Source organism: Pristiophorus japonicus, chromosome 17, assembly GCF_044704955.1.
Source record: "Pristiophorus japonicus isolate sPriJap1 chromosome 17, sPriJap1.hap1, whole genome shotgun sequence".
Taxonomy (NCBI): Eukaryota; Metazoa; Chordata; class Chondrichthyes; family Pristiophoridae; genus Pristiophorus; species Pristiophorus japonicus.
The window spans coordinates 71,505,516-71,520,434 of NC_091993.1; the positions used below are offsets into that span (position 1 = coordinate 71,505,516).

Here is a 14,919-nt window from a genome sequence, read left to right on the forward strand (position 1 = left end):
GTCTCACTTTACACAGTGACTTCAAGAAAGATACTTCATTAATTTTTTTTCTCTTTTGTGCAAATGTTCTCTGCCGCTTTTCTCCCCTCCCTTTCCTGTACACATTGACTCTGAGTAGCTTGCCTAAATGGCCCAATATTCACTGGTGCTAGCAGGCTATTTAGCAATGGAAGCATCACTGTTCAGCTCTATCTGGTCCTTCCACTCCCCATCCACACATGCACTTCCAGCAAGAATTGCCAGACGGGAATCAGGAGGGATAATCGTGGCTGCTTCTCCCCTCCCCTCTCTCCAACCCAGGATGCTGAGGTCAGTTCTAGTGTTCCTATTGCTGCCTCAGCTGAGATGACCGAGATCAAACCTGGAATTTTTTGTGCTCTGTCTGGTTCAGCTCACTTAACCCCCCCCCCCCGAGCAGTTTCTCCATTTGTGGTATTTGTAAACTCCTTCAAGCCTCTCGCTGTATCATTACTTCCATAAAGGGAATTGCCATTTGAGTCCAGTCAACCTGCAAGAACCAATCTGAAAAGATTATCACGGAGGTGAGGTCACAACTGGAATTTCCTGATGCCCAACTTGTGTTGACTTCCAATAAACTGCTGAGTCTAAATGATGAGAATGGTGAATGCTGGAAATCTGACACAAATACAAGATGCTAGAAATGCACGGCAAGTCTGTCAGCATCTGATGCAAAGAGCAGAAGAAATAGTTTAGGCCATTTGGCCCCTCGAGCCTGCTCTGCTATTCAATAAGATCATGGGTGTTCTGATCATGGACTCGGCTCCACTTCCCTGCCTGTTCACCATAACCCTTTACTCCCTTATCACTCAAAAATCTGTCTATCTCCACCTTAAATATATTCAATGACCCAGCATCCACAGCTCTCTGGGGCAGAGAATTCCACAAATTTACAACCCTCTGAGGAAAGAAATTTCTCATTTCAGTTTTAAATGGGCGGCCCCATTCTATGTCCCCTAGTTTTAGTTTCCCTTATGAGTGGAAATATCCTCTCTGCATCTACCTTGTCGAGCCCCCTCATTATTTTATAAGTTTCAATAAGATCACCTCTCATTCTTCTGAACTCCAATGTGTACTCAACCTATCCTCATAAGTCAACCCCTTCATCTCCAGAATCAATCTAGTGAACCTTCTCTGAACTGCCTCCAATACAAGTATATCCTTCCTTAAACATGGAGACCAAAACTGTACGCAGTACTCTGGGTGTACCAGGACTTCTCTGCTTTTATACTCTATCCCCCTTGCAATAAAGACCAACATTCCATTTGCCTTCCTGATTACTTGCTGTACCTGCATACTCACTTTTTGTGTTTCATGCACAAGGACCCCCAGGTCTCTCTGTACTGCAGCACTTTGCAATGTTTCTCCATTTAAATTATAATTTGCTTTTCTATTATTTCTGCCGAAGAGCGGGTCCCACCGAGAATGCTTGTTTCAGATGCTAATCGATCTACTGTGCATTTCGATCATGGAGTTTGTCAATTAGGTTTATGAGGTCGTGATGCAAAAGACCTCTGAAATCACAGCTGACAAGCTCATTTTAAAAAAACTAAACCAGTCAACACATTATTTGCCAGCAGCCTGGTCTGCACAGTGTGTTCATGTATTGGAAGTTTTTTACTGAACACTGCTTCACAGGTTTCACCCTGCTTCTCCATCCCCAACAAAGACCTTTGTAAAAGCCAGATTGACATCACATTAGTAAGACTGGGTTTAGTTTTGTCTGCTAACTCTGGCACACTGATTAGCACCTTCAGTTTAATTCTTGTTTGGGATATTTTAACACAATCAATGAGCAGCTGCCGAAGCGGTCTGCCTTGACTTGAAAGCCGCTATTAAGTGCCTGTTAGCAGATGACATAATTAAAGGAACAGCACATTCCGGACTGATTTAGCATTGTGCTAATTGTGCCAGCTGTAAATCATAGAATCATAGAATGGTTACAGTACAGGAGGAGGCTTCTCAGCCTGTCCAGACCTTGCCGGCTCTCCGCAAGAGCACATTAGCTAGTCCCACTCCCCCACCCTTTCCCCATAACCCTGCAAATTGAATCTGCCTCCACCAACCCTCAGGCAGTGCTTTCCAAATCCTAACCACACCCCGCGTAAAAAACGTTTTTTCTCATGTCGCCTTTAATTCTTTTGCCAATCACCTTAAATCTGCGTCCTCTGGTTCTTGAACCTTCTGCCAATGGGAACAGTTTCTCTCTACTTTGTCGAAACTCCTCATGATTTTCAATACCTCTATCAAATCTCCTCTCTACCTTCCCAGCTTCTCCAGTCTATCCACACAACTGAAGTCCCTCATCCCTGGAATCGTTCTCGTAAATCTTTTCTGCACCCTCTCTAAGGCCTTCACATCCTTCCTAACCAGTTGAGGCCAAACCAGTGTTTTATAAACCAGTATTCATCATAATTCCCTTGCTTTTGTATTCTCTGCCTCTATTTATGAAGCCCAGGATTCCGTAAACTTTTTTAACCGCTTTCTTAACCTGCCCTTCCACCTTCAACGATTTATGCACATATACCCCCAGGTCTCTCTGTTCCTGCACCCGCTTTAGGATTGTAACTTTACTTTACATTGCCTCTCCTTGTTCTTTCTAGCAAAATGTATCAATTTGCACTTTTCTGCGTTAAATTTCATCTGCCACGTGACCGCCCATTCCACCAACCTGTCGATGTCCTCTTGAAGTCTATCACTATCCTCCTCACTGTTCACTATACTTCCAAGTTTTGTGTCATCTGCAAATTTTGAAATTGTGCCCTGTACACTCATTAACATATATCAAGAAAAGCAATGGTCCCAGTACTGACCCCTGGGGAACACCACTGTATACCTTCCTCCAGTCCAAAAAAGAACCGTACACCACTACTCTCTGTTTCCTGTCACTTAGCCAATTCTATATCCATGCTGCCACTGTCCCTTTTATTCCATGGGCTTCAACTTTTCTGGCAAGCCGATTATGTGGCACTTTATCAAACGCCTTTTGGAAATCAATGTATGCCACGTTAACCGCATTGCCCTTATCAACCCTCTCTGTTATGTCATCCAAATACTCGATCAAGCTGGTTAAACATGATTTGCCTTTAACAAATCCGTGCTGGCTTTTCTTAATTAACCCCCACTTGTCCAAGTGACTGTTAACTTTGTCCCTGATTATCGTTTCTAAAAGCTTCCTCACTACCGAGGTTACACTGACTAGTTGCTGGGTTTATCTTTACACCCTTTTTGAACAAAGGTGTAACATTTGCAATTCTCCAGTCCTCTGGTACCACCCCTGTATAGGAGGATTGGAAGATTATGGCCAGTACCTCCGCAATTTCCTCCTTAACTTCCCTCAGCATCTGAGGATGCATCCCATGAGGTGCTAGTGACTTATCTACTTTAAATACAGCCAGCCTTTCTAGTACCTCATCTTTATCAATTTTTATCCCATCCAGTATCTCAACTACCTTCTCTTTCACTATGACTTTGGCAGCATCTTCTTCCTTGGTGAAGACAGATGCAAAGTGCTTATTTAGTACCTCAGCCATACCTTCTGCCTCCGTGCAAAGGTGTCATGGCCCTAAGGGTAGCACGCTCGCCTCTGAGTCAGAAGGTGGTGGGTTTAAGTCCCACTCCAGAGACTTGAGCACATAAATCTAGGCTGACACTCCAGTGCAGTGCTGAGGGAGCGCTGCACTGTCTGAGGTGCCGTCTTTCGGATGAGATGTTAAACCAGCTCTCTCAGGTGGACGTAAAAGATCCCATGGCACTATTTTGAAGAAGAGCAGGGGTGTTATCCCCGGTGTCCTGGCCAATATTCCTCAACATAACAAAACAATTTATCCGGTCATTGTCACATTGTTGTTTGTGGGAGCTTGCTGTGTGCAAATTGGCTGCTGCGTTTCCCACATTACAACAGTGACTACACTTCAAAAGTACTTCATTGGCTGTAAAGCATTTGGAGAAGTCCGTTGTCGTGAAAGGTGCTATATAAATATAAGTCTTTATACGTAGGTCTCCTTTTTGGTCGCTAATTGATCCCACCCCTTCTCTCAATACCCGTTTATTATTTATGTGCCTATCGAAGATCTTTGAATTCCCTTTTACATTAGCTGCAAGTCTATTCTCAGACTCTCTCTTTGCCCCTCTTATTTTCTTTTTCACTTCCCCTCGGAATTTTCTATATTCAGCCTGATTCTCACATATTCTCAACCTGACGTCTGTCATACATGCTCGTTTTCTGCTTCATCTTTCTCTTTCGTCATCCAGGGAGCTCTGACTTTAGTTGCCCTACCTTTCCCCCTCGTGGGAATATACCTCGACTGTACACGAACCATCTCCTCTTTAAAGGCAGCCCATTGTTCGATTACGGTTGTACCTGCCAATCTTTGATTCCAATTTACCTGGGTCAGATCCGTTCTCAACCCACTGAAATTTGTCTTCCTTCAATTAAGTATTTTTACTCTAGATTGCTCCTTGTCCTTTTCTATAGATAATCTAAACCATATGATACTATGATCACTGTTCCCTAAATGTTCACCGACTGACACTTGCTCTACTTGACCCACCTCATCCCCCAGAACCAGATCCAGCAATGTCTCCTTCCTCATTGGGCCTGAAACATACTGATCAAGAAAGTTCTCCTGAACACACTTCAGAAATTCTTCCCCCTCTCTGCCCTTTACACTATTACTATCCCGGTCTATATTAAGATAATGGAAGTCCTCCATTATCACTGTAGTTCTTGTACAGTAATCCCTGCAAATCTGCTCCTCTATATCCTCCCCACTAGTTGGTGGTCTATAGAATACACAGAGTAAATTAACAATTGGTGAAATAATGTTTGCTTATTATAGTAATTACTGCTATAATATGGGGATGGTAGTTTTATTTTAATGTTCAGTCCACCTTAGCGAGGGGCGAGGTGAGTGAACACAGCTGTTTCTGCCTGAAATAAATGGAGTGCGGAAGACGCCATAACCGGCAACTTTGAACCTGAGGTGCAAATGGATAATGGTTATCACTTTGCTTGTGATACACATGGATGTTTTAAGTGTTGGGAACTGCACCTGCACTTGCCTTTCCGTATCCAGTGACAGGATCAGTAACAGCATCAACTGGTGACTGCAACAAGTGGGTGACATGTTGCACTTGCTGATTGTACTGGTGCAAGGAGTGACCCTTTGGCCAGAGATTCCTTTACAATCCAAGTGCTATTTCTGACTATAGTGGCAATTGTACTTTAAAGCTTCAGTCTGTTGCAGAAACAAATGATTAAACAAAGACACAGATTGTTTTAGATCTATTTCTGTGCCCTCGGGAGAATCTGTAAACTGGATCACAGTTGTGGTTCCAAACAGTGGTTTGCTTGTAGACCCACAGGGCTCCACATAACAGATCCACCAGCCATCTGTGTGAGGGATGTGGGCCACGTCTATCCACAGGACTGTTGGGATTAATGTTTGTAGGAGGGGCACACCGGCAATGGAACATGGGCTGGATTGGTTTCCCCCTTGCCCTGGCTCAGGGCTCGATAATTGTAAGGGAGTTATCAGGAGATCTTTCACCTAATGATTTTGGAGAAGTGAAATGCTTGTGTCTGTATATATCTAGATGCATATGTATATATACACACATGTGTGTGTATCTATGTGTAAAAGAAAGAAAGACTGGGATTTATATAGCGCCTTTCATGCCCACCAGACGTCTCAAAGCACTTTACAGCCAATGAAATACTTTTGGAGTGTCGTCATTGTTGTAATGTGAGAAACGAGGCAGCCAATTTGCGCACAGCTAGCTCCCACAAACAGCAATGTGATAATGACCAGATAAACTGTTTTGTTATGTTGATTGAGAGATAAATATTGGCCAAGGCACCAGGGATAACCCTGCTCTTCTTCAAAGTAGTGCCCTGGGATCTTTTACTTCCACTTGAGAGAGCAGACGGGCCCTTGGTTTAACGTCTCATCCAAAAAATGGCACCTTTGACAGTGCAGCACTCCCTCAGCACTGCACTGGAGTGTCAACTTAGATTTTTTGTACTCAAGTTCCTAGACCCACAATCTTCTAATTCAGAGGCAAGTGTGCTCCCAACTGAGCCACAGCTAACACAGTGTAGGGATATATATATATATGTATATATACATATACACACACACACAGACGCATATACTATATGTGTGTATATATATATATATATATATATGCGTGTGCATACCTTTATGTATGTATATATATGATTATATATCTGTATGTGAGTATGTAAATATAACTATGTATATGTGTGTGTATATATATATATGTGTGTGTGTGAATAGCTGTGTGTATATATGTGTCTGTGTGTATATGTGTGTGGTATGTATATATATAGCGCTGTGTGTGTATGTATATATATAGCTGTGTGTGTATATATGTGTGTGTATATATGTGTGTGTATATATGTGTGTATATATATGCATGTGTGTGTGTATATATATGTGTGTGTATATATACGCATTTGTGTGTGTATATACCTATATGTGTGTTTGTAATTATAACTATGTATGTGTGTGTGTATATATATATATATATATATGTATGTGTATATATATGTGTATGTGTATATATATGTGTATGTGTATATATATATGTATATGTATATGTGTGTATATATATGTATGTGTGTATATATATGTATATGTGTATGTGTGTGTATATATATATATGTATATGTGTGTGTATATATATATATGTATATGTGTATGTGTGTGTATATATATATATGTATATGTGTATGTGTGTGTATATATATATATGTATATGTGTATGTGTGTGTATATATATATGTGTGTATGTGTGTATATGTATGTGTGTATATGTGTGTATATATATGTGTATAGAAACATAGAAAATAGGCGCAGGAAATAGGCCATTCGGCCCTTCGAGCCTGCACCGCCATTCAATGAGTTCATGGCTGAACATGCAACTTCAGTACCCCATTCCTGCTTTCTCGCCATACCCCTTGACCCCCCCTAGTAGTAAGGACTACATCTAACTCCTTTTTGAATATATTTAGTGAATTGGCCTCAACAACTTTCTGTGGTAGAGAATTCCACAGGTTCACCACTCTCTGGGTGAAGAAGTTTCTCCTCATCTCGGTCCTAAATGGCTTACCCCTTATCCTTAGACTGTGACCCCTGGTTCTGGACTTCCCCAACATTGGGAACATTCTTCCTTGGGAACCCGTCAGAATTTTAAACGTTTCTATGAGACCCCCTCTCATTCTTCTGAACTCCAGTGAATACAAGCCCAGTTGATCCAGTCTTTCTTGATATGTCAGTCCCGCCATCCCGGGAATCAGTCTGGTGAACCTTCGCTGCACTCCCTCAATAGCAAGAATGTCCTTCCTCAAGTTAGGAGACCAAAACTGTACACAATACTCCAGGTGTGGCCTCACCAAGGCCCTGTACAACTGTAGCAACACCTCCCTACCCCTTACTCAAATCCCCTCGCTATGAAGGCCAATATGTCATTTGCTTTCTTAACCGCCTGCTGTACCTGCATGCCAACCTTCAATGACTGATGTACCATGACACCCAGGTCTCGTTGCACCTCCCCTTTTCCTAATCTGTCACCATTCGGATAATAGTCTGTCTCTCTGTTTTTACCACCAAAGTGGATAACCTCACATTTATCCACATTATACTTCATCTGCCATGCATTTGCCCACTCACCTAACCTATCCAAGTCACTCTGCAGCCTCATAGCATCCTCCTCGCAGCTCACACTGCCACCCAACTTAGTGTCATCCGCAAATTTGGAGATACTACATTTAATCCCCTTGTCTAAATCATTAATGTACAATGTAAACAGCTGGGGCCCCAGCACAGAACCTTGCAGTACCCCACTAGTCACTGCCTGCCATTCTAAAAAGTACCCATTAACTCTTCCTCTTTGCTTCCTGTCTGCCAACCAGTTCTCAATCTGCGTCAGCACACTACCCCCAATCCCTTGTGCTTTAACTTTGCACATTAATCTCTTGTGTGGGACCTTGTTGAAAGCCTTCTGAAAGTCCAAATACACCACATCAACTGGTTCTCCCTTGTCCACTCTACTGAAAACATTCTCAAAAAATTCCAGAAGATTTGTCAAGCATGATTTCCCTTTCACAAATCCATGCTGACTTGGACCTATCATGTTGCCTCTTTCCAAATGCGCTGCTATGACATCCTTAATAATTGATTCCATCATTTTATCCACTACCGATGTCAGGCTTACTGGTCTATAATTCCCTGTTTTCTCTCTCCCTCCTTTTTTAAAAAGTTGGGTTACATTGGCTACCCTCCACTCCATAGGAACTGATCCAGAGTCTATGGAATGTTGGAAAATGGCTGTCAATGCATCCACTATTTCCAAGGCCACCTCCTTAAGTACTCTGGGATGCAGACCATCAGGCCCTGGGGATTTATCGGCCTTCAATCCCATCAATTTCCCCAACACAATTTCCCGACTAATAAGAATTTCCCTCAGTCCATCCTTGTATGTATGTATATATATATGTGTGTGTATGTATATATGTGTGTGTATGTATATATATGTGTGTATGTATATATGTGTGTGTATGTATATATGTGTGTGTATATATATATATCTACCTGTATGTGTATACATATATACCTGTATGTATGTGTGTGTGTACACACCTGTATGTGTGTATATGTATATATACCTGTATGTTTGTGTATGTGTATATATATACCTGTATGCGTGTGTATATACCTGTATGTGTGTATGCGTGTGTATATCCCTGTGTGTAAATGTACATGTATTTGGAGAACGGGGGAGAAATTCAGAGTGACCTGTTTGGGGTGTTATCTTTTAAAAGTTGAAAAAATTAGCGGCAGGCACTAATGGTTTTCAACTTTTGAAAAATTCGGCGTTTGCACTCCAGGAAGGAAATGGGGTGCTAAATGAAGCTCTCCACTTCCATCCTGGAGTGCTACAGACTACAGGCGGGCGGTAGTGGTGCAGTGCTGCCGCGATCCGAGACTCCTTCCCTCCCTTAAAGGGAAGGGCCATCGCTGCAGGCTCTGCATTGGAGCCAGTGAGCTGGTCCCCGATGGCAGCCGCGATCCGGCCCCATCAGCCCCATGCACTGCAGCAGAGTCCCAGCCTGATCGATCGCGGTCGAAGAGGAAGCAAAAAAAAATTAGAAAGACCATTTTTGAATTTTTTTGACTTTCCTCGACCACCTCGCCTTTAAGCATCACCCCCGAAGCGCCCGGCCTCCCGATCAATGCCTCCTGCAGCTGTTGGTGTTTTCACCCGGTGAGGCTGCAGGGGGCGGAACCAAAGTTCGGGCTCGGGGTACTACTGGGGCGATGCGCATGGCGATGACGTCACGATCTCCGGGTGACAGCAATCGGGGCGCAATGCCGTACTGCTGCCGCAGAACCCTTGCCAAAGTTAGCGGGAGTCGGTCATCCCGGTCGGTAAGTGGTTAGCGCCCCCTGGAGGCGATAACGAGAGGCGCTAAGGAGACCAATTTCTAGGATCAGGTGTTTGAGTCAGCTTGGTTCAGTTGATAAAAGACTTGCATTTATATAGCACCTTTCACAACCTCAGGATGTCCCAAATCACATTGCAGCTAATTAAGTACTTTTGAAGTGTAGTTACTGTTATAAAGTAGGAAACGGGTCAGCTAATTTGCGTACAGTAAGCTCCCACAAACAGCAATGTGATAATGATCAGATCATCAGTTTTAGTGATATTTATTGAGATAAATATTGGCCAGGGCACTGGGGATAACTCCCCTGCTCTTCTTCGAAATAGTGCCTTGAGATCTTTTACACCCCCGAGAGGGCAGGCTCAACTGAATAATGTCTGGTTTGAAAAACATCGACTCCGACAGTGCATCCCTCACTCAGTACTGCACCGGAGCATCGGCCGAAATGTTGTGCTCAAATCTCTGGAATGGAGTGCAGTGAAGGACAGGGTAGGGCTTGGCGGTGATGCCCTCAAATATCTCATGGACACTCGCCATCCAGGTTCCTAAATCAAGCCTGTCCTCGGGTGGGTGTTGGGGGTGTCTCTGATGGGAGCCGTTCACTCTCGAACTGTAGGGTGGATGTTGTGAGCTGGAGCTGCTGCCACATTACTCTTCGATCCGTCAGACTCTGCTGGACGTGTCATCCATTGAAGAAGATCCTGTGGGGCTGACTAATCTTCACTCCGGAATTGCCGCTGTGCACTCCCAGTGAGTGAAGAGCTGTGGCAGTGGGAATGAGTACCCCCCGGGGTGAGGTGCAGGAAATAGTGCTGAAAGCAGCAGTGGGTCTCTCCAAATTGCAGTTATACTGCCGAATTGGAGTGAAGGTTAGGTGACAAATTAGATCTCACAGCTTCACCGTAAAACATGAAGTTCCTTTTTATTAAAATGCATAGCTTTCTCGAAATTACCAAAATATATATTATTCTCAATGCAGTTGATACAGAATACAGCCCATAACATCTTTTTGACAATGATACTTGATTACTCAGGGCATGTACACTATGAGCAGAGGCTGACAGCTGGCTTGTGTGTGGGAGCGACTGTATTGGTGGAGTCGGGCTGCAGTACCAGGCCGGGAACGGTGAGATCTAGCGTGGCCTGAGCTGGTGACCCGTGTGTATCAGCACCTCACTGGGTACAGCACTGTGCACTAGTGCCAGTTCTGATGTGGTGTAGACTCTACCCGCTATTTCATATCAACAAGTTGATGCCAGTCAGGGAAAGCAGAGCGTTTCAAATTTGTGGAGCAAATCTTGAATGGAACTTTTGGGAACAAAGTATTTGCAGTGGAAAACAAAATTACCTTGTAATTTAAAACAAAAAAACTGTTTTGTGGTAAATTTACAGATCAGGGCCTATGTTCTTCGGCCTGGCTTCCAACGACTCTCCGCTGCACTGGAAACAAATGAACAATGTAGGTGACAGGGAGAGAGGTCTAGCAGCCAAGGCTGAGCCCCGAAATGTCCTCAGTTGCCCAATATTCCTAAACGAGGAAGATAGTGAGCTCGATCAAAAGGCAAGTTACGAAAATGAGGTTCTCAGAAATATTGCATAATTTTCTCTAATAAATATGGAAGCGGAGGTGTTCTTTCATGGTAAGGCTTTATGTTGGAGCATCCCTCCTATAGAATAATCTAGGACCACTTGAGCTGAGTGTGCATTCTTCATATCCAGGTGATGGAGTGACCTGGGGCGAGGTCTTTGGCCGCAGCTCCTGGCACTAGGACTGCATGTTGTGCCAGCTCCTCAAGTCTCTGCTGGTCCAGGAATGTGACCAGTTTGTCCTTCATCTTCACCACGTTGATCATCTCCTTGTAAATCCTGTCCTCCTCAAGATGGTCCTTCTTTGTCTTCAGTGACGCTGTTAAGATGTAGAGGCAAGGTTTGTTAAATGGTCAACATTTGGGCGAGATTTAAGAAATAAGACTTTTATTCGGTAAAATATTCATTTGTGGAGATGTTCCCCACCCTGCAGCCACCCACATAACTGTCGGTCGGCTAACCATTCCTTTACTAATGTGCGGCACTGTCATTAATTTCCAGTCTCCTTCAGATATTAACATCCAAGTACCATCCGTGGGGGACAGCTGGAAGCAATGTTCAGTTTAAGCTTCACGATGGCATAGCTCTCCGGACCCCCCACACAGCCAGCTTGCCACTCTTACAATCGAAAAACCGCACAGGGGTGATATTTACAGTGGGACGCATACCCCTCCCCCCAAAAAAAAATTAACGGAACATTGGTGGGAACATAAAAACATAAGAAATAGGAGCAGGAGTAGGCCATACGGCCCCTCGAGCCTGCTCTGCCATTCAATAAGATCATGGCTGATCTGATCATGGACTCAGCTCCACTTCCCTGCCCACTCCCCATAACCCTTTACTCCCTTTATCGCTCAAAAATCTGTCTATCTCCACCTTACATAGATTCAATGACCCAGCCTCCACAGCTCTCTGGGGCAGAGAATTCCATAGAGTTACAACCCTCTGAGAGAAGAAATTTCTCATCTCAGTTTTAAATGGGCAGCCCCTTATTCTGAGACTATGTCCCCTAGTTCTAGTTTCCCCCTATCAGTGGCAACACTCTCTCTGCATCCACCTTGTTGAGCCCCCCTCATTATCTTACATGTTTCGATAAGATTATCTCTCATTCTTCTGAACTCCAATGTGTATAAGCCCAACCTTCTCCATAAGTCAACCCCCTCATCTTCGGAATCAACCTGGTAAACCTTCTCTGAACAGCCTCCGATGCAAGTATATCCTTCCGTAAATACGGAAGCCAAAACTGTACGCAGTACTCTAGGTGTGGCCTCACCAATACCCTGTACAGTTGTAGCAGGACTTCTCTGCTTTTATACTCTATCCCCCTTGCAATAAAGGCCAATATTCCATTTGCCTTCCTGATTACTTGCTGTACCTGCATACTCACATTTTCTGTGTTTCATGCACAAGGACCCCCAGGTCCCTCTGTACTGCAGCACTTTGCAATTTTTCTCCATTTAAATTATAATTTGCTTTTCAATTCAAGGGCTCTTCTCGTGCTATTTCCTAGTCTGGGATGACTGTCCCTCTGGGTTTCCCTCCCCAGGTCACGGGGAAGCAGGCAGCCTTTGTTCAGCAGCCCCATAACATGGTAAAACTGAGATAGGGGACTCTTTGGATGAAAGAGAACAGGCGTGTACCCATATCTGTTCATACACACAGAGGTGCAGCAGGCTGTATTACTATAATAATATTTTATTAGACAGGTCCATCTTCCTCTGGACTTTATATGTGAAAGAAACCAAGTAGCGATGAACCAGCAGTGAGGGACATGTGTGAACAAAGTATTTGAATGTGGTAGTGATGCTCGCAATAACTCCAACCTCTTCTCACCGTGGATCCCCTGGAATTACTTCCATTAATGTTCTCTTGTTTCAGCTTTAATGCAGCAAAAATTCGCAAGGAAGCAAAAGAACTAAGAGCGGTGTTGGTATTCCAACGTGCTCCGCGTCAAAGTGGTAGCCCGTGGGTTTGTCATTTTCAATCCCACACACAATCGGCTCTTGAATCGTCACTGTGCTGTTCTTGGGGAGGTGGCGGAGGAAGGCAAGGTAAAGTGCCTCTCTCGGTGGAAGGAAAATGGAACGCGAGTCACCCCACCCGGCTCGTATTTTAAGCAGTCGGTTTGAGAATGTAATTGGCCTATGAACAGCCTGACCCACACCCTCGGATAGAGGTCGGAGTGGGCAGAGCGACCCATACCCTCGGATAGCGGACCTTCAGATAGAGGTCGGAGTGGGCAGAGTGACCCACACCCTCAGATAGAGGACGGAGTGGGCAGAGTGACCCACACCCTCAGATAGTCGGAGTGGGCAGAGTGACCCACACCCTCAGATAGAGGGCGGAGTGGGCAGAGTGACCCACACCCTCAGATAGTCGGAGTGGGCAGAGTGACCCACACCCTCAGATAGAGGTCGGAGTGGGCAGAGTGACCCACACCCTCAGATAGAGGACCCTCGGATAGAGGTCGGAGTGGGCAGAGCGACCCATACCCTCGGATAGCGGACCTTCAGATAGTGGTCGGAGTGGGCAGAGTGACCCACACCCTCAGATAGAGGTCGGAGTGGGCAGAGCGACCCACACCCTCAGATAGAGGACGGAGTGGGCAGAGTGACCCACACCCTCAGATAGTCGGAGTGGGCAGAGTGACCCACACCCTCAGATAGAGGTCGGAGTGGGCAGAGTGACCCACACCCTCAGATAGATGACCCTCGGATAGAGGTCGGAGTGGGCAGAGTGACCCACACCCTCGGATAGAGGACGGAGTGGGCAGAGTGACCCACACCCTCAGATAGAGGACCCTCGGATAGAGGACGGAGTGGGCAGCCCGACCCACACCCTCAGATAGAGGACGGAGTGGGCAGAGTGACCCACATCCTCGGATAGAGGATGGAGTGGGCAGAGTGACCCACACCCTCGGATAGAGGACGGAGTGGGCAGAGTGACCCACACCCTCGGATAGAGGACGGAGTGGGCAGAGTGACCCACACCCTCGGATAGAGGACGGAGTGGGCAGCCCGACCCACACCCTCAGATAGAGGACGGAGTGGGCAGCCCGACCCACACCCTCAGATAGAGGACGGAGTGGGCAGAGTGACCCACACCCTCGGATAGAGGACGGAGTGGGCAGAGTGACCCACACCCTCAGATAGAGGACCTTCGGATAGAGGACGGAGTGGGCAGCCCGACCCACACCCTCGGATAGAGGATGGAGTGGGCAGAGTGACCCACACGCTCGGATAGAGGATGGAGTGGGCAGAGTGACCCACACCCTCGGATAGAGGACGGAGTGGGCAGAGTGACCCACACCCTCAGATAGAGGACCCTCGGATAGAGGACGGAGTGGGCAGCCCGACCCACACCCTCAGATAGAGGACCCTCGGATAGAGGACGGAGTGGGCAGCCCGACCCACACCCTCGGATAGAGGATGGAGTGGGCAGAGTGACCCACACCCTCAGATAGAGGACGGAGTGGGCAGAGTGACCCACACCCTCGGATAGAGGACCCTCGGATAGAGGACGGAGTGGGCAAAGTGACCCATACCCTCAGATAGAGGACGGAGTGGGCAGAGTGACCCACACCCTCGGATAGAGGACCCTCGGATAGAGGACGAAGTGGGCAGCCCGACCCACACCCACAGATAGAGGACGGAGTGGGCAGGGTGACCCACACCCTCGGATAGAGGACCCTCGGATAGAGGATGGAGTGGGCAGAGTGACCCACACCCTCGGATAGAGGACCCTCGGATAGAGGACGGAGTGGGCAGCCCGACCCACACCCTCGGATAGAGGATGGAGTGGGCAGAGTGACCCACACCCTCTGATAGAGGACCCTCGGATAGAGG

The 14,919-nt window shown here is 45.9% G+C and overlaps 1 protein-coding gene across 4 annotated transcripts in view; it reads right to left on the reverse strand.

The window, feature by feature from the left end:
• Window positions 1–10,394: 10,394 nt before the first annotated feature.
• LOC139227785 (F-actin-monooxygenase MICAL3-like) overlaps window positions 10,395–14,919 on the reverse strand; it is a 194,889-nt gene continuing 190,364 nt past the window's right edge. For all 4 annotated transcript variants that reach the window (XM_070858828.1, XM_070858829.1, XM_070858830.1 and 1 more), the window contains one exon: window positions 10,395–11,393. In XM_070858828.1, the coding sequence (XP_070714929.1) occupies window positions 11,197–11,393 (197 nt within the window). In that variant the 3' untranslated portion in view covers window positions 10,395–11,196. The remainder of the gene's footprint in view (window positions 11,394–14,919) is intronic.